The 22,556-nt window shown below is 46.3% G+C and overlaps 2 protein-coding genes across 3 annotated transcripts; one reads left to right on the forward strand and one right to left on the reverse strand.

Annotated features, from left to right (window-relative positions):
- The first annotated feature begins 856 nt into the window (after positions 1-856).
- RHOF (ras homolog family member F, filopodia associated) lies at positions 857-11,503 on the forward strand. 2 transcript variants are annotated; one of them, XR_004243637.1, is made up of 6 exons: positions 857-1,106; positions 1,259-1,346; positions 7,400-7,509; positions 8,245-8,379; positions 9,549-9,851; positions 10,498-10,582. XR_004243637.1 is itself a non-coding variant. In XM_032127910.1 (5 exons), the coding sequence occupies exons 1-5, from the start codon at positions 942-944 to the stop codon at positions 10,660-10,662; spliced, it is 663 nt and encodes a 220-aa protein (XP_031983801.1). In that variant the 5' UTR covers positions 859-941; the 3' UTR covers positions 10,663-11,503. The 2 variants fall into 2 exon arrangements, 1 of the variants encoding a protein (XP_031983801.1); XM_032127910.1 differs by lacking the exon at positions 9,549-9,851 and having other exon boundaries at positions 859-1,106; positions 10,498-11,503.
- Positions 10,069-22,554, reverse strand: TMEM120B (transmembrane protein 120B). The gene is made up of 12 exons (XM_032127909.1): positions 22,430-22,554; positions 19,976-20,094; positions 18,949-19,065; positions 18,138-18,197; positions 17,491-17,586; positions 16,361-16,450; positions 15,823-15,888; positions 14,830-14,891; positions 14,490-14,582; positions 14,045-14,109; positions 13,822-13,890; positions 10,069-13,607 (listed from the first exon to the last, which is right to left on the reverse strand). The coding sequence occupies exons 1-12, from the start codon at positions 22,496-22,498 to the stop codon at positions 13,494-13,496; spliced, it is 1,020 nt and encodes a 339-aa protein (XP_031983800.1). The 5' UTR covers positions 22,499-22,554; the 3' UTR covers positions 10,069-13,493.
- Between the last annotated feature and the right edge of the window lie 2 nt (positions 22,555-22,556).

Genomic DNA, 22,556 nt, shown 5'->3' on the forward strand with positions numbered 1-22,556 from the left:
GCACATTGTTAATTTCTGCCAGGAAAGAGACACCTTTTTTTGGTGCTGAATGGTGGTAGATTGGCACTGAGCAGTTCTGTCCAAAACTCAGTGTCACTTCCCTGACCTATGCATTGGAGCCAAACACAATCCAGCAACTGTGATCCCCTTCCAGCGCCAAACATACGCAGCTGTTGTGGTCCCCTGCCTTCCACGGTACCAAAAAACACCATGTGGAAGTCTGGGGCCACCACATCTCTGCAATTACAATGTGAAATTCCAGTTATTTTTGCAGCTCACCTTGAGTGGTGAGCAGATGATGAGCAGAGCTGTCGGTTCCTACCCAAGCAATAAATCAGTAGAAATCAAGCAGTGAGTCACTGCCAGTGCCAGCACCAAGGTGCCTTCCCGGGGGTATCTCGCGGGTCTCTGCCTGCCCTCACCGTGGCTGGCACTGCTCGGCCTTCGGGACTGGACACACACCGACGCTGAACTGGAGCCGTCCTTCGGCGCTGGAGGGGCTCCCTGTGGGAATAAACGGAAATCGGAATAAATAAATGGGTATGAGGTGTGTGGGTGGAAGGGCAGAGGGGACGGGGCCCGATGCTCCCGGGGGATGGAGCTTCGAGGGCTGCCCGGCGGGACGGGCGGGCAGAGCAGCCCCGGTGGGTCTGAGGGGACAGACATGGCGCCGAGGGGCCCTCCCGCCGTGACCCCGAGCAGCCGCAGCCTGCGGGCGGCCCCGGGCCGGCGAAGGGGTCCGGGAGAGGCTCCCCCAGTGTCCCGGGGGACCCGGGCGGGGCCCTGCGGCACCTGAGGCGGCGGCCTCGGCGCGGCCAATCCCCGGCGGGGCGCGGGCGGCTCTGCCCACCCCGGGCGCGGAGGCGAGCGGAGCCTCGTCCCGGCCGCGCTGCGCCTTCAGCGGGCCCGCTCCGCTCCCGTGCCCGCTCCGCTCCCGCTCCATGGAAGCGGCCAACGGGGCCGTGCCCGAGGGCGCGGCGGAGCAGCCCCACGGCCCCGCGGCCGCCCCGTCGGGCAGGAAGGAGGTGAAGGTGGTGATCGTGGGCGACGGAGGCTGCGGGAAGACGTCGCTGCTGATGGTGTACGCCAAGGGCGCCTTCCCCGAGGTGAGGGGCTGCCACCCCCGCGGGGCTGGGGGCCGCAGCCGGGGCCGGCCCCAGAGCTTGGGCCCCGCCAGAACCGCTTCGCACAACCACAGAGTCCATTAAGGTTGGAAAAGGCCTCTGAGATCATCGAGATCGTTCTCCTCCCTTTGCAGCAATACGCGCCCTCTGTTTTTGAGAAGTACACAACGAGTGTGACGGTGGGGAAGAAGGAGGTCACCCTGAACCTGTACGACACAGCAGGTAAGGGGTTCCACTTTCCCAGTCCCAGCCGGACTGCGGGGGGCAGCTCCTGTGCGGCCACAGCGATGACACCACTCAGGGGCATTGGCCTGGGACTGAGCCCAAACCCGGCCCCGGCCTTTCGTAACTTCAGGCAAATAAGCAGAAATTGCGTTTTTTACTGTAAAATGCTTCTCCGGTCAATGCGCACCTATTTCTGTTCCAGCAGATTTTCCTATGTCAACTTAAGCCAGGCCGATATTTGAAGCCTGTAAAGATGAACAGATTTTCAAATTGCTTCTTTACCAGCACAGTTTTACCATAGCATTGCAGCTAAGACTGCTATAGACTAAAGTACAAACAAACCAACCACCATTACCTGTTGCATATCAATGTGCCTTCCAGAAAAAAAAAAGAGTCGATTGTCTAATGGCAGTTCTGGTCATCGACTCATTCATTATCTTAACAACCCAGTTAATTCAGAAACATCAAATAGCAAACATATCTGAAAGTATTAAAACCCAGTTCCCAGATGCAAAGCATAATACAATCAACCAGGAAAATATTTTAATCTGCTGCCATGTGTGATTGAATAGGGAAGGAGAAGAAGGCTGGTTTGTGTTCAAAATCAAAAGGCCATAGCAGTAAAAGTTATTTGAAAATGCTGATAGTTTGTTCAGGTTCATTTGAGGAACTTGTGAAATGCTTTGTGTTCAGCTTCACTCCAAGTTCCCAGACTCTGTTATCCAGCTGTGTTCCTAAATGAATCCTAAAATTGACACGTGCTCGGTTTCAGCTCAGTGTAAATCATCTGTTTCAGTTCAAGCCTGTGGAGTCCTTCCAAATTTACACCAAGACAAATAAGAACCGAATGCAGTCCAGTCATTAATAGTAGTAAAACGCATTTACCTTCTTGTATACTGCACGTGATAGCTGAAAACATAATTTTAAAGGCTTTTAATCTAGAAGTGAATTTTATTGTTAATTTTTATTACAGTGTAGTAATACCCTGAGCACCCAATTTGCCAATGTGTCTTCTTGTGTCAGTGTTACTGTTCTAAGTCCAGTTAGCTGGGATAACATACCTTCTACTGAATGGCAAGGGGTTTGGGTCTAAGTCTTAGAGGAAAAGAGAAGGGCTGGAATCTCATGTGAGTAACCAAAGAGGGATTTCCTTAATACAGTGTGTTGGCACCAAGAACCTGCCACCGCACTCGTCATTTTTATGTTTGTTTGCTGTCAGTGTGGAATTTTTGCCTGTCTCACAGTTCCTAGTTCTCATTTAAAATCCCCGTGCTGCACATTCCAGCATTTGCCTTTGGAGTCTCTTCCAGTCTCTGAGAAGCACAGGCTGCATCCGGAGGTGGCAGTAGGCTGAGCAGGTCCAGCATTGCAGCACTGAGCTCTCCCAAGCCTGGCAGGAGTGCACAGCTCCTTGTGTCCCAGAGGTCAGCTCTGCACAAGACCTGCAGCCACCAGCAGCCCAGGGACCGCTCGCTGAGCCCAGTGCTGGTGGCTTATCACAGAATAAGGACAGTTTGGGTGGGAAGGGACATTTAAAGGTCGTCTAGTCCAGCCCCCCTGCAGTGAACAATGACATCTTTAACTAGATCAGGTTGCTCAGGTCCCTGCCCAACCTGACCTTGAGTGTTTTCATGGATGGAGCAGCCACAGCTTCTCTGGGCAACCTATGCCTCATTGTGAAAAATTTCTCCTTTATATCTAGTGCAAATTTATCCTCTGATAGTTTAAAACCATTACCCCACATCCTGTAATTTCCCTGTTCATGCATGTAACTAGCAGGCAGTGTGTACCTTCCACATTGAGTTCACAGCTCTAAAAACTGATTTGGACTAAAACACTGCTCCACTGAAGAACAGTGGGGTGTATTTTGTGTCTTGTGAGACACTTTGGATAGTGGAGCTGCCACTGTTGCCGTGAAAAAGCAATTGCTTTCCATTTGTCGTCTGGAAACATTGAAACCCAAGGTTTTTCACCTCCCAAAACAGCATCATGGCCACAAGGCTACAAGTTTCTTGAGGCTGTTGACACTTGTCTCCTCCCTTCCTGTTAAATTTCTTTCGCTTTTCATAAAACACGGCAAGAAAGCAAGCAGGGAGATTGTCACCTGGGTTAAGACATTTGATTGGGTTTTGGTTCTGTTTCAAAGCTGCTTGCATAGTTTTATGTTACATATCTGTGTCAAACTCTAATTCAAGTAGCTTTTCATCCTCTTTCTGTAACTGGAAGTTTTGCTAGAGGGAGGACTCATTTGAGCACACATTTTAGTCCCATCCTGTTTTTAATAACACAGAACTGATGTTGAGTTCCTTAAGGGTTAGGTTAGGACCAAGAGTTGTGTGTTTTTAGGATCTTGCTTGGAGAAACACTAAATAGATCTGGGTGTACTTCAGCATCATGGGAAGGTAAAGGACAGGTTCAGCTCCATGGGCTGTTTAAAGTTGGAAGGACTCTTTGTATTGTCAGGTCCTGTGCAGCTTGAACCTTTGAGCTTGTCCTACTTACTGAGGAAGGAGGACACAAACAAAATGCTTAAGAATCAGACGTTTCAATATATAAAAGGTATTCTTCTCTTGACAAGAATTTCAGTAACAAATGAACTTAATGGATTAGTCTAAAATGTAACAGAAAAAGAACTTTTGGTGAGACTTCTATACTATGCTACTGTGTCTTCCTCATCAAACACTTCTTGCTGTCGCAGGAAGTTGGGGGTACACATACACAATGTAAAGGCTTTGTAACATCACTTGTCTGGTCTGCAAACAGCCTTTGCAGCTTCTTTTTCAATTAAAAGTTCCCATTTGAAGCTGTGCTTGGCAGAGGCAAAGGCACTGGGAAGTAAATGAAATCTGTAATTTTTCCATGCCAAGGGAGCAGTGTCGATGCTTTAGGTGCAGTTCAGACACAAGGCTCAGTTCCTGGTGCAGGAGTTTCTCAGAACTGAGAGCAGTGCTGGGCTGGGGAGGAAGTAATGTCTCATCATTGTGGGTACTTGCTCTGCCTGACAAGAGGCACATGCAAGGCCTCCAGTGAGGTTTTTCAGGTCTCTGATGACAGAAGCACGGCAGCCTGAGGTCTTCAGAGAAATTTTAAAAGCCAGTGAATGAAAGAATAATTTCTCATGAGTTTGAGAGGGAAGTCAGGCCTGAGTAAGATAAAAAACCCAACTTTTTAATTGAAGTGTGCCCCTCCTGCCCCAAGTGTCCACTTCCACCAGTTTTCTTCCTGCCAAGAATGTCTGTTTCCCCATCTGTTTTAAACTCAATAGTGAAAAAACATAGCTGGCAAGCAACTCACAGGCTGGCACTTCTTTGGTGATGAATGGGCAAAGGGGTGAGGAAGAGCAGACAGAGGTGAACACGCACATGGGACTGAGACCTGTGGTTTCACTTCTCCTGTTCACCCTCAACCATCACCAGAGCTCCCTCCCCAACCCAGGGCCCGACTGCAGTGATGTGGTTACACAGCATCTCCCAGAGGCATGCAGGACTGGGAGCTTGGCAGAGAATTAGCAAATTTTAGGTGAATTCAATTGGGTGGAGTTTTTTCTTCAGAAAAACCCAAAATCTCTGATGGTACGATGAATCGAGGGAGACAGAGGGGTCACAGATGTGCTCACACGTAGGCAGATACTTAACCAGCTCTTCCACAGCATGTTGTTTGTTAATTGGGGAAAGAAAACAGCTACCTGTGTTTGAGGAAGCACACACAGGGGCTTTGCATATACATTCAGTTACTGCTTAGGTTCACCCCTGTTCCTCCTTTTCAAAACTCTTTTAGTAAAAGACCTAAATCTGTGCCAAGTTAGCTCTGACCACAGACTGAGCGGCTTTACAGAGAAAAAAATTCTCCCAGGCTCTTTCTTACATTTCACCAGCAGCACTTGAGGCCAGGGGGTGAAAGGGATTGTTTTCAGAGAGGGGGATGTCTATGTTTAGACACAGCTTGATCTGGGTCCTGTTACATCCTCAGCAGCTGAGGAGCTGCATCTGAGCTCCTAAAGAGCAGTTTCCTTCTCCTTCCCCATGAGTGCTGCAAGCACGCAACTGTAACACAGGTTAAGCAATTGCCACTTCACCTTCCCTCTCTGCTCTCTGCACCCCACCCTGTTCTGTGCTCTGTATCCCACATTCCAAATGCACACGGAGCCGTGTTTTATACAGCAGAATTTTCTCATGCATTTATTGTTTGCTTAAAAACCCTTAAGTGCAAAGCTGGATTTGAAGATGAAGGAGCAGTTGACCAGGGCATATCTATAGTTTTTGACTTGCAACACAACATATTAAAGACACTTTTTCTGTTATCCCATCCAGGAGAGTGTGAATTTGGAGGTGTGTTCTGATTCCAAGCAAATAAACATGTTTCTCCCAATGGGACAGTCCTGTCTGCCTCAAAAATTGCCAACAACAACTTGGAGGACCTTTTAATTTTACAAGCTAGGTTGATAGAAACTCGGAGGCCTGAACTTGAACAAGGAATACTTTACACAGCACTAGAGGAAGTTAGGAAGGAAAAAAAAGTTTGGCACCTGATGTGTTTAATGCATTTAGGGGATTATCTCAGCAACAAAATGGTAAATCAGTTGCAAACAAGTAGACGGATTGGGAGAATAAGAAGGGATAAGCAGTACAGTCTTTGCTCTGAATGTTTATACAACATGCATAATTTTGTCAACTGTCTATTATTTCTGGATTAAACCCTGAGGGATCAATCCCTCTTTGTTCTGCACCTCCCCACAGAGCACATGGCTTTTGCAGAAGCTCAAATACCAAGTGGTCCAAACCCAAGATTCCCATTGTCCAAACATCTCAGGCAAACTTAGTAATGGCTTGTCCAGCAGGGATTACCTTGGAATAACCTGTATCTCAACCAATCATTTAAATTAAGGAAGGGAGAAAAATATTGCAGTATTATTGGCCTTGTGGTATCTGCAGTTCTTCAGACTGGAGACAAAAATGTTGGCAAGTGATGAGTACATGACTTTGGACTGAGGCAGGTGCCAGGGCAGGAATCATTGCTGTAGGGTTGGGGCACACTGAAATTTTCTGCATTCCTTCATTTGAAATATCAACGTGAAGATTTGAGATGTGGAACTTCCCTGTAAGGCAGTTTCTGGTCTGTGTGTGGATTGTGGTGATATTGGGAAGAAGCAGCATTCCCAGTTCTCCTCATGGAAATTCAGTACATCACAGACATATACCTGATTCCAGCATTCAGGTGACAAATTCTACAGACTGCTTGAATCATGTTTTCTTCCTTATTAAATGAAGAAGATTGGGTTTTTTTCCTGAGCTGCCAACTGTATCTGGGAACTACTGCTTTCTTGAACTTAATCTCTCAAAGCAAGACACCCTCAGACCCTGGCATGGTGATTACTGTAAGGGGAAGAGTACAGGTCTGAAGCAAATCAGCTTCCTCTTGTCAGAATATCCCTAATCAGAAGTATGACAAATCCCCTGCTTTTCCAGAATTCAGCAGAATTCCCTTAGATCTGCTGTGGAGTCCTGCTTCAAAGGCCAGTTAAGCCTGGCTTGTGCTGCAGCATGGCTTGTACAATCCTGTATGTAATCGCTGCTTCCTCTCAGCTCACCAGGCTGGGAAAAGCAAGTTTGCCACTAAGGTTTCTGCTTCAGCATTCCTGTCTAGCAAATACATTGTTTCTTCTCCTCACAGCATCACATGTGCAAATGTTTTTGGGGACTGCCACTGTCAAAATTAATAATAATTTTCAGATTTCTCTTGATGACTTTACTTTTGAGTGGTAACTTGGCAGTCAGTGTTTAGAACTGCTCCTAAGTCCTTAGCAAGTGGACAAAGCAGGCTTTTTATTAAAACCTGCCAAGGATGTGTTCTGTATTCTAAACCATCAGTTTTGTCAGTGAGGAGGAATCTCCTGGACTCAAAGGCAGGAATTTTACAAGTATGAAAAATTTGCAGTCTGTGCAATTACAGCACCATTGTTCTTGATCTCAAGTATGTGCCTGTACATATCCCCATCACTCTGCTTGTTCAGGACAGAGATTTCTTCTTCCAAACCATCCTGTGTGTTTCAGGGCAGGAGGACTACGATCGGCTACGGCCACTTTCTTACCAGAACACCAATGTCGTGTTAATTTGTTACGATGTCATGAACCCCACCAGCTATGATAATGTAGCAGCCAAGGTAAGAGGCTTTCCTAATTACTCCAGCCTTCTAAATGAATTACACATACCTGATATATGACAAGATATCAGATGAAAAATGCTGGTGCTTTTAGTGTCCTGTACCCTGGGCGTGTAGATGCCCAGATCACTCATCGTGTGCTGAGCTGCAGATCACAGACCTTAGACCTGGGGCTCACCTCTCCACGGCTCCTAAGTGCTCAGAACTGGGGTTGACTCTCACTAAAAAGATCAAACACCAGCAGTGAAATCACTGCTTTATCAGTAGTGATGCCACATGACCAACATTGCACATCTTAGAGTCAAGACTACTTCCATCACATCCATATTTAACTGCAGGGGAGAGATGAGAGCAACCACTTCTCTGTGCTGGGATTTCTGTAATGCTCCAAAGCGTGCTTGGACGTAGCACCAGGAAAACAAAGCAAGACTTAGTCCAAATTCTGTTTTTAAATATGACTTTAGAGGAGCTCCTCAGAATTTAAACAGATGGTAAATAAACATTTTGGCATAGAGACAGATGCCACTATGTTTTTATAAAGCAGCTGACTTTAGGTAGGACTTTTAAACATTTCTGTGATGTAAATAGTGCATGTTGGCCCCCCCCCCCCACCAGACTAACAACTCTAAAACTGAAATTGCTTCTTACATTAAATGCTGTTTGGCTGTATTGTTTTGATTTCAGGAAACAACAAAATAAAAGCCAGATGTAAAAGTTTTGTTTTTCTACCCCCAGTGGTATCCTGAAGTGAATCACTTCTGCCGGGGTGTCCCGCTCGTGCTGATCGGCTGCAAGACAGACCTTCGGAAGGACAAGGAGCAGCTGCGCAAGCTCAGAGCTTCCAAGCAGGAACCCATCACCTACAACCAGGTAAACTTCAGTGTATCTAAAGTGGTGGCCTCTTGGCAGGAGATAAAGCACATGATGGCATTGTCCTCATGAGTACAATCACAGACACTCCAAAATTAGGTGATCACTAACAGAGGTCAGCACTAACAGAGATTTCTGTAAGTTCTTTTTGGAAGTGGCCAAATCAGCACCCATTTTTAATGCCAGAGTAAAGAGAAATATGAGCAGTTTGAAAGGACACAACTATCTATGCCTTCTATGCTCATTACATCTTGTTCTTCTTTCCTTTCACAGCTGGGTTATTACTGTTATAAGTTTGTAAGCCTTAACAAGTTTGCTGGACTTCCTTCATAATTATTGTTAGCCTACATTGCAGCCATCACTGGTGCTTTGATCAGCGCTGTTACAAAGACTGGAGATGTTAGGAAACACATTCCAGGATTAAATACACTGACCGTTCTGGAATAAATGTGTTCTGCAAATCCTACTTAAAAATAAATCCTTTCAAAGCCAATAGCAAGAACATCTGCAAGGTTTCTCTGACATGAGAGAGTGTTCTTTGAAGTCCCTAAAGTAATCTTAAGAAAACTACATATTATCAATGTCTTTAAATATTATGAAGCAGTGAGATTTATAAGTAGTGTTATGTCACTGGCATAGCCGTCCTTGGTACAAGAGAAACAGTGATGGAACAGCTTGTCCCATGTCACACAAGACCTTTCTGCTCTGGTCCTCCACTTTTTCTTTTCTTTTTCTTTAAACTACAAAGCCATCCTTCTCCTCTCACCTCAGAGCAAGAACGGCAGCTTTCAAACTGAGACACACGTCCGGGGAACAGGGTCAAGTGCACTACGACCTTGAGTGAATCACCACTTCTTCTAAACAGCAGGAAAATAAACTGCAACTGCATCACCACAAAACCATGCTGGGCCTTTTAGTTTGGCTCCCTTGCACACAAGATGAGGTCCCAGCCTGTCACTATGAACAGTTGCAGATTGTCCCTTGTTTGCATGAATAAATCCCTTCATCGTCCTCACATGAGAGAGGTTCAGGGCAAGCAACAGACACTTCTGGCCAGTTGGCTGAGGCCTCATGCAGTTTAAACTCAAGGGCCCACATGATATACAAACTTTGTCTCCTATGTGAGCCCTCCCACTTGGTTTTCCCCCCTGAAATGTGCTCTACCTCAGTCTTTTACAGCTGATGGCACCTTGAGCCACAGGACGTGATGCTTCCCATGCCAGGCACAGAGGATCTGAACAGTATCTGCCACTGCAGCTTGCAAACAACTGGAAGGAGACAAACTGCTTAAATATGAAGAACCACTCCCCCCTATAAAAGCCCAAGTGCTCAAGTGATCCCACTCCCAGAGGTTATAATGAATAAATGCAGAGTTTGTGAGCCATGGGTTGCAGACCTGGAATTCACAGTAAAAGGCTCACAAGGATTCAAACCTGGGGGCTGGCTCTGCAGGGACAATAAAAGGATCACAAGTAAGAAATCACTGTGCTTTGTCTGTAGTGATTTCACGCAACCAGCATTGCATGGAAATATTTTAGATTCAAGTCTATTCCCATTGCATGGCTGAGAAGTGCATGCACCCGTTTGTTTTGATGAGGATTTTGGCTGAGCCCTTGTGATGCTTCAAAGCAAAAGTCAAGGTTCCTGCATGCACACCAGCAAAACGAGGCAAGGCATCACTGCAGATTCTGTTCTTGCATGTGACATTTATTACTGAAGGTGACATCACAGAATAGTTAAGGTCAGGCCTGAAAAAAATACCACCATCTTATCCATCTTAGACATCTTATCCTCACTTAAGTACCTACCTCAGGATTTAGTTTAAAGAAATTCAATACTGAGAATATTTTTGTGCTATCAGGACTCTGCACCTCAGGAGTCTCTAATGCTCTGAACTCTTAGGCCAAGCTTTGGTTCAACATAGTGGAAAAACCCCAAGTTTATTTACAGTGCTTCAGTTTATTACCAATGTCACTCACACTCTAGCACTGCACTCAGAGGCAGCTTCTTTCTTCATGACTGCAAAGATGTACAAAATAATTCCCTTTCTTCCCCAACTCACCTTCCTTCTCTCATCCACCAAACTTACATCTTTTCTTACCTTTTTGCTCTCTCCAGGGTGAGGCAGCTTGCAAGGAGATTAATGCAGAAATTTACCTGGAATGCTCAGCAAAATGTCGTGAGAACATAGAAAATGTTTTTAAAGAAGCCACAACCATTGCACTGAGTGCCATGAAGAAAGCCAAGTGCCACAGGAAACGGAAAGTGTGCTCAGTGTTATGATCTGGACTGCACGAGAGCCAAGTGATTCAGATTTTATAAAGAGTTTAACTTTAAAAACCTTTTTCTTTTTTTTTTTTTACACGTTTGTATCCCTAGGAAAATTTTTATTTTAAAATTGTAATTATTTTTAGTATTTTTGCACTTTCGTTACACTGTTCTCACAAAGTTTTCAAAGCTGCTTATCACAGTTAACCGATGCTGTGTGCCTTCACCCATCTGGCTTTTGCTTCTAAGTGCAAACAACTCACTATTTAAACTGCAATGAACAGCAACTGCTCCTATACAACTTAGCACTGGGGGCTTTTTTCCTCTGCAAAATAATTGTGGCACATTAGAGCTAAAATTTACTGCCTTTTCCCAGCAGAAAATCCACATCTTTTAGAAGTGATGTTAAAGCAGATTATCAGGCACCTTTGAAAAGACAGAAAAGGTTTTGTCTTAGCATTTTCAAGTTAATTAACTTGGTGGCAATGGCATGAGTTGGCCTCAAGCTGCCCTGCAGATGGAACATCCACTACCCCCGTGGACCAGCTCTGCAGAGCTGCACCTCAGAGTTCTTCAAGGCTTGATGCTGGAATGCAAAGTGGCATTTATCTATGGAAACACGTGAGTTGCTCCAGTTAAAAAATAGAGTATCGTGGAAAATAGTTAATTTACAGCACTCAAATTTAGAAGTACTCCAAGCAGCTACTACATATAATGTTAAAAGCCAGTCTTATGATAAACATTTACAGCTTATTTAATACCAGACAAATGCAAATCGTGGTGCACACTGGAGGAAATATTCATTCACTCATGAAATCATCTCTACTGCTATAAATTAAAATGTTCCCTTTTGTGATGAAGGTGTCAGTTGTCTATCTAAGATCAGGGATGCTCCCACTGTACAACCTGGTACACGTGCCTCATATCTTCTGGTTCTTTTGCACATCCCCTCACTGAGATCTTGGATTGCAGGAGCAATTCCTACTCTGTAATCATTATAAACCAAACCTGTGAGGGGAAATGAGGTTCCTGCAGTACAGATGTTGCTGAAAGCTTTCTGTGTAAGGCAAATTGTACATGACCAGCTGGTGAAAAGCTGTTTTGGAGCAAGCCATCATTATTGTTTTACATGCAGGGTAAACAGATCTTGATCCTTGAAAAATCTTTTTTCCTTTTCATTTTTCTCCTAACTTGTTTTGATTTAATTAAGGTTTGTGAATACCTATGAGCCTAAAATGGAAAATTAAATTAATTGGAAGTTTGTGCACATCCTTGACTATGGAAAAAACTTGAAGAATTGTGCAGCCCTTTCTTCACTTGTCAGTAAAAGAAATACAATCACCCCTCACCTCACCCAGTACGAAACTGAAACACCAACATTCAGGAAGTGACTCATTTATCATCAGCTCCACAGTGGAAATCTCTCCGGCTTTTTTAATCTGAGTTTCTCAGGCTGCAGAACTCATGTAACTCACCCCTGCAGAACCAGGTTCCTGCATTGCTCTCAACAGAAAAGAATTTACATCTCACAGAGTTCAAGGAGTAAAAAAAACCAAAAAAACCTCACAGTGTGTGCAAAAGATAGCAAAATACAGCCCAACTGGTTTGAAAACTGTTGAAAATAGGTAAATTGCAGTTTAGTGTTCATGTCCACAGGACAGTGACGTGGCAAAGGTAATTTTGAATTTTGCTAGTTTGCAGCCACAGAACTGGTGAATCCATCTCAAGCCTGTGGTGCACTATCTGTCCCCTCATGAGCACACTCTGGGGAGGAGGGCACTGTTTTCAACTCACACGGCCAGAGGATGTGCCCAATCTGGGCTCTGTGCTGGCTCAAAGGGAGCCCTCAGAGTTGGGAAAGACACAGCCTCAGGCAGCTCAGTGCTGCAGCTGCCTGAGAAGGTACAGAAGTTACAGCACTCAAAAAAGGGTGTTCCAATGAGTAAGTGTAAATTCGAGCAGCACAAGGACTTTAGCAGGGTGGCAGTCAGTGTTTGTCCCCTGCCATCCCCCCAACCCAGTGTTTACATTCTCTTCAGTATTGGTGCGAGTATTTAATATTTGAGCTGAGCCTATCCTTCCCTTTCCAGAACCATGCCTCAAAAAACCAACCCAAGGGCTGTGTGTTTGTTACTAAAAAGGGGCTGAGGCAGCTGCATATTGAATGGTTTATTTTAGGTCCTTTCAGGCCTGGACAGATGACCTGGTCTCCCTGGAAAAGGGCTAGCAGACTTCCCTGCCATTTAAAAACTGCTTTTGCTTGCATGATTTTTTTTTCAAAGGAGGAATTTCTCTTCTTTAAATAGCTTTTTGCAGTGTATATAGCAGCAGTATGGTACAAAGATGAGCATTTTCTTTTCACAGTACACACAGGTTAGTATTGCCACTGAAAATATGCCTTAAACAAATGCCTTGAAAAACAGCATTTGCTCTGTATTATTGATCCACCCAGAGTGTTCATAAACCTCTGCAAATTCAATACCCAGAATTTAAATAATAAAACTGGAAAGTGTCAGGTACCATTCCAGAACTGGAATTACAGTAGATCCCACATTTTCCCCAACGCTGGTGCTTTGCCAGGCAGGTGCATGCTGTTGTATATACAGAAAAAAACCCCAGAAGCAAATACATTTTATATTAAATATACATAAATAGCAGGAGTGTGACTGGAGAGCCATGCTTGCATTAATACTGAGTCTGTGCTGCCAGAGTCCTTCACCAAACACGGGGACAGGCAAGTCCTTCTGAGCCTGTCCATCACCTGTGGCTGGGCTTGAGCAGGATCTGTCCCAAACCCAGCCCTGCTGGGGGGCAGAGGGATGGATGCACACTGGGAGCAGGGGGAGTCACAGCTTCTTCACCTTGTCTTTGTTCTTCTGGAGTTTAGTGTGTACCACCTTGAGAGTAGTGAGGAAGTTCCCGAGGAAGAGCAGCAGGAATGTGAAAGCCAACACAAAAACCTGAGAGGGGAAAGGAAGCAGCATTTATTACCTTGTAATATTGCAACATGGATTATATTCAGCATTGCTGGACTCTACCAGACATAGAACAGGCTCTGTGCCGCATTATCTTGAGATATTTAAATGGAGTTAGATGCCCAAATATCTTTCAGGATGTGGTCAAGCACCCCCTCTCCCCTGCTCTGTGCTTCCTCTGAGCAGAGCCAACACCCACCTGCCATTCTTTGCATTCCTTGTGCCTTGACAATCTGAAAAGCGTGATTGCATTATATAGCTGCCAGAACTGCAAAGGGGAAAAGAAAAAGGCAATTTAATTATGAGCAAAAAGAATGAAACCTTGGAAACATTTGCCATGGGTGCATGTGATCCAAAGCACCTTTGTGTGGTGCAGCAGCAGACACTGCACTGCAGAGTGAGGATGGGATCACCCAACTTACATGTCCAAAGAACAAGAAGGGAAGGAGAAACGTCAGCCCCCGCCACATCCAGGACTGAAATCCTTCTGGAAAAGGTTGACAGAAGAGACAAGAGTGTGAGCATGGATGAGCAGGACTGGACCTGCAGCTCTTCCTCACCCAAACCACTCCATTAGGGCTATTCCTGTCAAGTGAAAATATATACTTGAAATTGCAGTAGCTGGAGTAGGATGAAGATGGGGATGACCAAAACCTTCATCTTAGTCTCCTCAAATGCTGACAAAGATCAGATTCCTCTGCTCCTGACCCACAGGACCTGAGGAGGGGGATAAAAGCCTCACTGCTCCTTGCGCCTTGGGACACAGGCAGCTCTGCTATGGGGAGGCACACAGCCCTCTCCCTCCCTATCACTGCATCTAAAACCTCTACAAAAGCAGTGCAAAGAAAGTATAGCAGGAAACCTCACCTACTGTAAGGTCCAAGTGGTTTCTCTCCCCCAAAGCCCGGAGTCTATAGAGGCAGCCCCTTTGGTAATAATACTGTAAGAACTGAACACAGCCTGGAGAAAGAGAGAGAAAACATCACTACATTGGTTATTCAGAAGTATGGTAAGTATCAAACTACTTTAATAATGTTTAATCCAACAGCATTTAATTATTGCTTATATTTGTGGGTTGCATATTTGTACACTATCTTTGTATTCCTACAGTTTAATATTCCAGTATTTACCAAAACGTGTTTTCTTCTAAGCATGTATGACACAAAATGAATTTATCCCCTGAATTAGCAAAGTAAGATATACTCACTCTGAAATATTGAAAATGCTAAAAATTGACTGCGAAACATCTGATACATGAGTCCATCTGGCCTGGAAGCAAAACACAGGGGAGGCCTTTTAGTTTGCTAAAAGCATCCAATGCAGTGCCCTTCCCCTTCACCACCAGGCCTGATCCCATTAGCAAACAAACTAGCAGCTGGTGCCCAGCCCATTCCACCCACTGGGAGCCCAGAAAGGTGCTACAGCCACACGGGAAATGCTCTCACCGATTAGGTTTCCCCTCTCTAACATGGATGAATGCTGTCCCCTCTTCTCCATTATCACAGTTTTCTCCAGGCAGCAAAGCCATTCAGCATCATCTGCATGGAGAATCCAAGCCCTGGAGCAGGGGGTGGTTGTGCTGCTTATCCCAAGGGCAGTTCAGGATAGATGGAGGGCAAGGGACCTTCTGCCCCAGCCACTATGTCAGCCCCTTACAGACTCAGGAGCAGAAGCTTTTGTTGTTTTAAAACAATTTTTAATAATTAATCAGTTCATCCCCAAGTTGAGACACGTTGCACGGGGGCTGTACGTGGGGTGCATCGTGGGTTGTCTGACCAACACCACCACCCACTGCAAGGGGGCAGCTTGCATTTTTTGCTTTAAATTCTGTAATCAAGGCTCAATAAAGGCACCAAACATTCATTTTGTGGTGTCCCTCCTCTATAGCAAAGTGCTGCTTGTTTCCTTAGTTACAGAGACAGAAACTGGGAGACTTGCAGAGATTTTGCTATCACCAGCCCAACTACAGCCAAAGGGTTTGCGTTTCTTTCTTTCTTTTTCATTTTAAACCAGCAGTGTAAATATAAACTTGCAGCATTGTATTTATCATTGAAAACATCTGTAACATCAAACAAATATTAAGGCTGACACATGTGTCCTGTGGCCACAGCTCCGTGGTCACACTGGATTTAAATGCTCAGATGATATAAACACCATGAAATAGGCTTGAAGCACCTCGAGCAGGCAAGAGCAGACTCACCACGTTAACATCACTCCAGACAGGAACGTGGAAACGTAGTGATGAGACACCCACCAGCCTTTGATCCTGAGCAGAAGAAAACATGACAGTTAGACAAGAAACATGGATTTCAGCATTGATGTCCAGCCTCACAGACAAAAAATGATCCAGAAACTGGGAACAAAACAGATGTCCCAACTCAAGCACAAGGGATGCTGTGGCATTTCCAACCAAAAATGTGTGACCTCTAACAGAAGGCAGCACGCTTACACCCCAGACCACATCTACAACTAACCCACAGCTACCAAAAACAGCCAACATCTTGGACCAAGACCTTAGGGCCTCCTAAGAACTGCAACTTCTCTCTCTCCAAACCTCAGGTGGCCACATTTGCCTTTGGAAGTGACATGGGAGGAGGAGAGAGACAAGAGACTCTGCAGAGAAGCATCAGCATCTCAGATTTGCTGTGTTTCAGTGCCAAGCTGAATCCCTTTTTGTTGCCTGGTTTTCTTTTAAGGACATTTCATGCTTTCCATGGTTTTTGCAGGTGGCACTGTACCTTGAGCCATTGCTAATGAGAATGCTTTCCCGTATCGTCAGCGTGCAGTAATACCACACCAACAGAAAGTTAAACACTTCATCTGTCACCCTGTTAAACAGAAAAAACACAGAATAAAAAACCATCTTGTTAATTATAAACATGCATTTTAAAAATCCCTATTTTTCCTTCCTCCTCCAGGGTAAATGAAAAGCTGCCCCAGTGAGGCTATGGACACAAAGCCCCATCCTGAACATCTCTAACCCACATGCAGCCAGGCTCCAGGGCCCTTCCTCCCCCCCACCCCTTCCCATGACCCAACACTGCAGATCCTGAGCTGATAAGCAGGTATGCAGGGATGGCTTTAAGTGCTGCTCAAGGAGAGAAAACACCATGGAAGCAGCAGATGATCCAATTTAGTGAGGCCTTTCCAGGCTAATTCAATGAGGAGATTCCATGAGATCTATATAAATCCTATCAACTAGAAGAATGGAAGAGCATTATGCTCTGGGGCAAAAAAACCAAAACACCAAAACTTTATTTTGCCATTTGCAAACTCCAGAAGCCAAGGGGACTTGGGGCAGCCTCTGTACAGGGCAGCATCATTCCTGGTACAATCTTGCATGCACCCAGACACACAGAGACTGTAGCGGAAGTACTTGGCTCCAACACCTTCCTGGTTTTTAAGCAAAACTGAATAGTGGAAGCCTGTTGGTGCTCAGACACTTTATCACAACCTAGAGATAATGTTTCAAGTCTGATTATTTCACGCAAATTCTCTTCTGTTGTTTTTGCAACCCCAGAGCTGCAGCACAGTGTTGGTCTCTGCCTGGGACAACCCACAAGCAAAACCAACTGTTCATTCCCAAGGACAGCATGATGCCAGAATAACAACATCATCAATTTTTAGCATCATCAGGAAACATGATGTTGGACTTTCTCAGTTACAAAAGACTCTTTTATAAAGGAAAAACAATTAGCTAAAATACAGCTCCTGCCAGAGTTGAAGAGGTGCAGGTGTCCTGCTGCCCAATTGCTCAAAGCCTAAATAGCACCTGAGCTGTCTCACTGTCCTTAACAAGACATAAGATAATTCAAACCCAGCACAATTTTATGCAAAATACTTGATAAGAAATAAAAATGCAGCTTACCTGTAGTGGAGGAAAAACCTGCAGGCGACAGCCCCGAGTAACAAGATTATTGTCAGATAAAGTTTGAACTTCTCATACTCGTCCTTGTAGGCAAACCTGGAAGGAAACAGGTTCTGTTTATGGACACAGATATTTGATTGGAATGTGGCTTCACCTCTTCCAAACCAGATACAAATGCCAAGCCCAGAGACAGAGGTTTTGCTGAAACACTTAGAAAAGCAGTGGACAGTGGTGAAAGGCAGTGTTCTGCCTGCAGGGAGGGTCTGTCTCAGCTGCAACACAATGGCTTGTCCATCAGAGCTGGTTTCTGGGTTGGCATGAAAAGATTTTAAAAATACATGTATATCTACATCTCCATTTTCTGGAGCACCATATGCCTAGAAGTCACAGTGCCCTTTTTCATCACAAAAAAACTCCAGACACTTTTACAATTAAGGCCACAGGCTGAGCTGGGCTTAAAAGCAAGTGATGGATGGAATCAACTGGAGCTAGATAAGATGTTAGCTTATCCCCATGTCCTATTTCCAACCCTCAACATTTCACTTATCAGGTCTAAGAGAAACCCGTTCCCCTCTCGAGGCTTCAGTCCACACCCACAACTGGCCCGAGAGAAACCCAAATTCACACGTGTGGGAACACACACTCACTTTGCTTGGTTGCTCAGGAGAGTGACATTCACGTTTCCCAGCACCAGATTTAAGTACAAGCTGGAAGACAAAAGCCAAGAGCAGACCCAAGTAAGTTGTTTCATTTGAACACCACAGGATGATGCAGATCGAGGTGATGAGAAAGTGGCTCTGCCAAAGCCACGCTCGCTGGAGGTTTTTAATTAAGACAAACTGGAGGGAAAGACCACAGAAGAGGCTTTAAACACGGAAATATTGGTCAGCATTTCAAGTTATTGAAAAAGGTTATTTTCCTGGTGCCTTTTTTGCATTACAGTCTAAGGGCAATATATGTAGTGTGCATTGTCCAAACATCACAGGGAGGATTTGGAAGTAAACTTTCTGATAGAAACTTCCAAGGGGTTGCAGCATCACACAGCCCTTGGCAACCGACAGAATTCTGCCCTAGCAGCCCCGCTTGAAGAAAAGTGTAAATTTAAAGATGGTTAAAAATACCATTTTTTAAAAAGAGAAAAGTCTTCTGCTGATTCAGCCCTCAAAAAAATTAGCCCAGGAAAACATCAGTGTGGAACAGTGAACTGCACAATCCCTTGCCAGTGTGGGTTACTGTCATTTTAACAGAAAACCTGCACTGCCCACACACATTTACATCCACTCACAGCTAATGAATTCTGTGTACAACTGACATAGCAGCTCAGCAAGAGATTTATGACTAATCCAATTTTACAGGTCTTTCTTCAACATGCACCATTTCCTTTGGGAACAAAGCGCTGTGACCATTTAAAAATCCAAAATTCCTGGAGTGAGTGAGCCTCCCCAGCGGAGCACGTACCCATTCCTCTTGGGCAGGTAGGCTTCCATGTCAAAGAAGGCATTCTGCCTCTCCTTGATCTGGCTGCTGATCTCCTGAATGAGAGCAAACTCCTCAGGACTCGCTCTGGGCTTGCACCTGCAAGAACACAGAAACAAGATATTCCTGTTCATGTTTTCACCTCCTTTTCATTTGAAGGAAAATAATGTCATAAAATCCATGCTGCTAAAAAACTGGCTGTGTGAGGTGATGTGCTTTGCTCCTGTATTTCTGCAGCACCATTTGGCTTATCACGACTTTATTTTGCTGCCAGGTTTATGCTGCTGTAGGTTACTTCAACCAGCTGGTTTATAAATCAGCTTCTCTTTTCATGAGCTCAGTGACAAGATCGTGTGGGAATATTGTGCTTTTCTGAAGGAACTCCTTCCACCTTGGGAACTTTGTGCGTGGTTTCAGGCACTGCCCTTGCAGAGACTGCAGCTCGTCAGGTACGAAACATTTCAGGACGTAACAGGACACAGAGCTGATGATTTACTGACAAACTGTGGTTTTAGTAATTAACGTTAACCAGAGAGCAGTGAGCAGCAGAGCCAGCAGCCCGTGGTGTCAGAGGTGCTGTACTCTGGCCTGCACACAAGGAACTCAGCCCGTGGCTCCTGGGGATCAGCCAAGCAGCCAGAGACAGTTCCCTCCTGTAAATCCACCCAGGAGCAAGTTACACCTTCAGGTTCAAGGACTGATGTTGTTCTTCCAGTGCAGTTTATAGAGCAAAGCATTGCTCACTTGGCACAGCCAAAAGCTGCACAGTCCTGCAATGTACAGCATGCACTGCAAGGATGAAATCCACACCAGCTCCTTTAAACTTCTTTATTTACAGGACTCCATCTCTCACGCAGTTATGAACATTCTACCTGGCTACAATATAGAACAACTTTAGCACTGCAACACAGATTGTCTATTAAAAGTGCTAAAAGTCCAAGCATTTCAGCCCTTTGGGAAGGAGAAATATTCCATCCCTGCCTCCTCCACCCTCCAGGTCTCCTGTTACCGTTGCAGGCTGTGCTTCAGATCCCTCAGTGTCTTCTTCTGCCGATGTATGGAGCTGCTGCAGGCTGTCTGCAAGCTGGTGACTTCTTCCAGTTTCTGCCTGTAAACTTTGTGTGTTTCCTGCAGGAGAAGAGGAGACAGTTGGTAGGAAGAGCCCTTCTAGGTTATTAATGGCATTTGGTCCTCACCTCCGAGGGAAACAAGGAAAATCCTGTTTCTTTGGGATACAATAGGCACCCCTTTAACAAGCAAGGAGGGGGAGATACCAAACCAGTACAGATACAACAGGGCTTAAATGGCCACTGATGAAATTCCTGCAAGAGGAAAAGCATCCTCTACAGTCATCTAATTTCCTCTTTCTAATGAGCTTTCCCACTCAGGAGCTCCTCACTCCCATCCTACCCTGCAATGAAGACCCTAATCCTTGAATCCCCTAATCCTCCATTTGATTCTGATCCATGCGCATCAAATGGTGGCTACATCACAGAACAGGCACTCCAATTTCACAGCCAGATTAAATCTGGAAGAAAAAAGATGAGGACCTAACAGAGTGGGGGGGGGGGGGGGGAAGGGGAAAGACACAAAACCAGACACAGATCCACAGCTGGGGGTTTAAGCACCTCCTGGCCACCACTGCCATCCCAACCCCATGGATATTCAACCAACTTACTGCCCCATATTCCTGTTTAAAGACCTGAACTGGTGTCCCCACCTGTGGCCTCAGATGCTCCTTGGGAGGAACTGCTTTATCACAGCTCATGGGTCCCTGAAGTCCCCAGTTAGTGCCCAGCCATAACAAGCACCTGCTCACCAACTGCAAACCCATCGAGAGGAGCCTCTGCTCTCACCCCTCCCTCCACTCGGGGATACCTGGGCTCTGCTTTTCCACCCTTTGCAAGGATTTCACCCCCTTCCCCATGAGGGAGGTCTCAGGAAGGGCTCCCCAAGCACCAAGCAATGACCTCTGGGTCAATTCTAAGATCTATAAGATGGAAAACAGAGTTTGCAGAGTTAGTGCCAAGAGACAGTGTGGGTTACATGGCTGCTTCACCCACAAGCACACCAAAAACCACAGGAAATTCCCACTGTTTTTCCCAGAGCATAAACTTGGTGGTGAAACCACACAAACCAAATCTTTGCTCTCCTTGTTACGACCCACCTAGTAGCCGTTCTTTATTTACAGGAACCATCCAAAACAAGCTCCAGTATCTGATTTAAAGACCTTAATAACCAAACTAACCATGTACAGGCACTGCAGCTCTTACCGTTTCAGGATCACTTTGGTTGTGCTGAGCACACCTCTACAGCACTAACCCCTGGTCAATGACACATCGACCACCAGCAGCTGCCACCCCACCAAAAAGTGTTTCTACTTTCCTTGGGGAAACTGAGGCAAGGACAAGTCACTGACATTTGCTGTGGTTTAGGTCAGACTCAGGCTGTGTGCTCCTCGAGAACAGAGCACACAGCAAACAAGTGACAAACAAAGCCACACCAGCTGATCTCCCGCAACACCCAACTCTTGCTTCTGCTAACAAGAGTACAACCTGAACTGAGTTTTAGTTAAGAAACAAGCTACATCTAGAAATCACACTTTTTTTTTGCATGCACGGTCTGTTCAACAGCTTAAAAGAGGCTAAAACAGCCTCCAGAGTCAAAACAGCCGGTCGTACTTTAAAACCGGCTTTAAGATTTACAGCACGTGTATAGGTGCAGCACTGACGACAGGGAGGGAAGGGAAGGTTTCTGGAGGTAAAAGCATCTTGTAGAACAGCTCTTGGCCCCCACTCCGAGGCCTTTCTGTCCCTCAATGCACTTTTGCAAGATGGAAAAACAGCACTTGGACCCCTCCTATCCCACCACGGGAAATCAAACTCCGCCAGGAGATGCTGGCGGGACAGGCACTGCCTGCACTGCTCTTTGCACCACGCCATGGGTGCACAGCCACGCCGCGTCCCCTTTCTCCATCCTTGTTCCAGCAGTGGGAACCGCGGCACCACATCTCGGTGCATCCTCAGAGGGACCTGGGGCACGGTCGTGGTTCGGTCTGGGCTGTCCCATGCGCTCGCAGCACGTGCCTGGGGTAGCGGGGCGCAGGCTGTTTGTGGGTGCCGGGCAGGGATGCCCATCCTCGCACCGCCGCGCTCCGTGCGGGCACCCCGCGGCCGCAGCGAAGGCACCGAGCACGCTTGGCCGCCCCGGGCGGAGCGAGGGAGAGCCCGCCCGCACCTCCGGCTGCTCCCGCCGACCCGCCCCGGGGATGCAGCCGGCGGTGAGGACCCTCGGTCCCGCTCCTGCCGGGTCCCCTCCCAGGCTGGGCGAGCCGGGGCCGGCCCCGCGTCACGATGTGAAGCGGAGCCGGCAAGGGCAACGCGGGGCAGTGCGGGGGAATCCGCGGCCGCGCAGGCGGGGGAGGCGCCGCGATGCCGCCCAGGGCCCCGCCGGCCCCGCTCACCTGGAGCTGCTGGAACTCCTCCTCCAGCTCCCGCCACCCGCCGCGGCACCGCTCCAGCTGCTCCCGCATGGCGCGCGGCGGCGCGTGCTCCCCGGGCCGCCGCCGCGCGCCCCCGCGCCCGCGCGCG

Source organism: Corvus moneduloides, chromosome 18 (assembly GCF_009650955.1).
Source record: "Corvus moneduloides isolate bCorMon1 chromosome 18, bCorMon1.pri, whole genome shotgun sequence".
Lineage (NCBI taxonomy): Eukaryota > Metazoa > Chordata > Aves > Passeriformes > Corvidae > Corvus > Corvus moneduloides.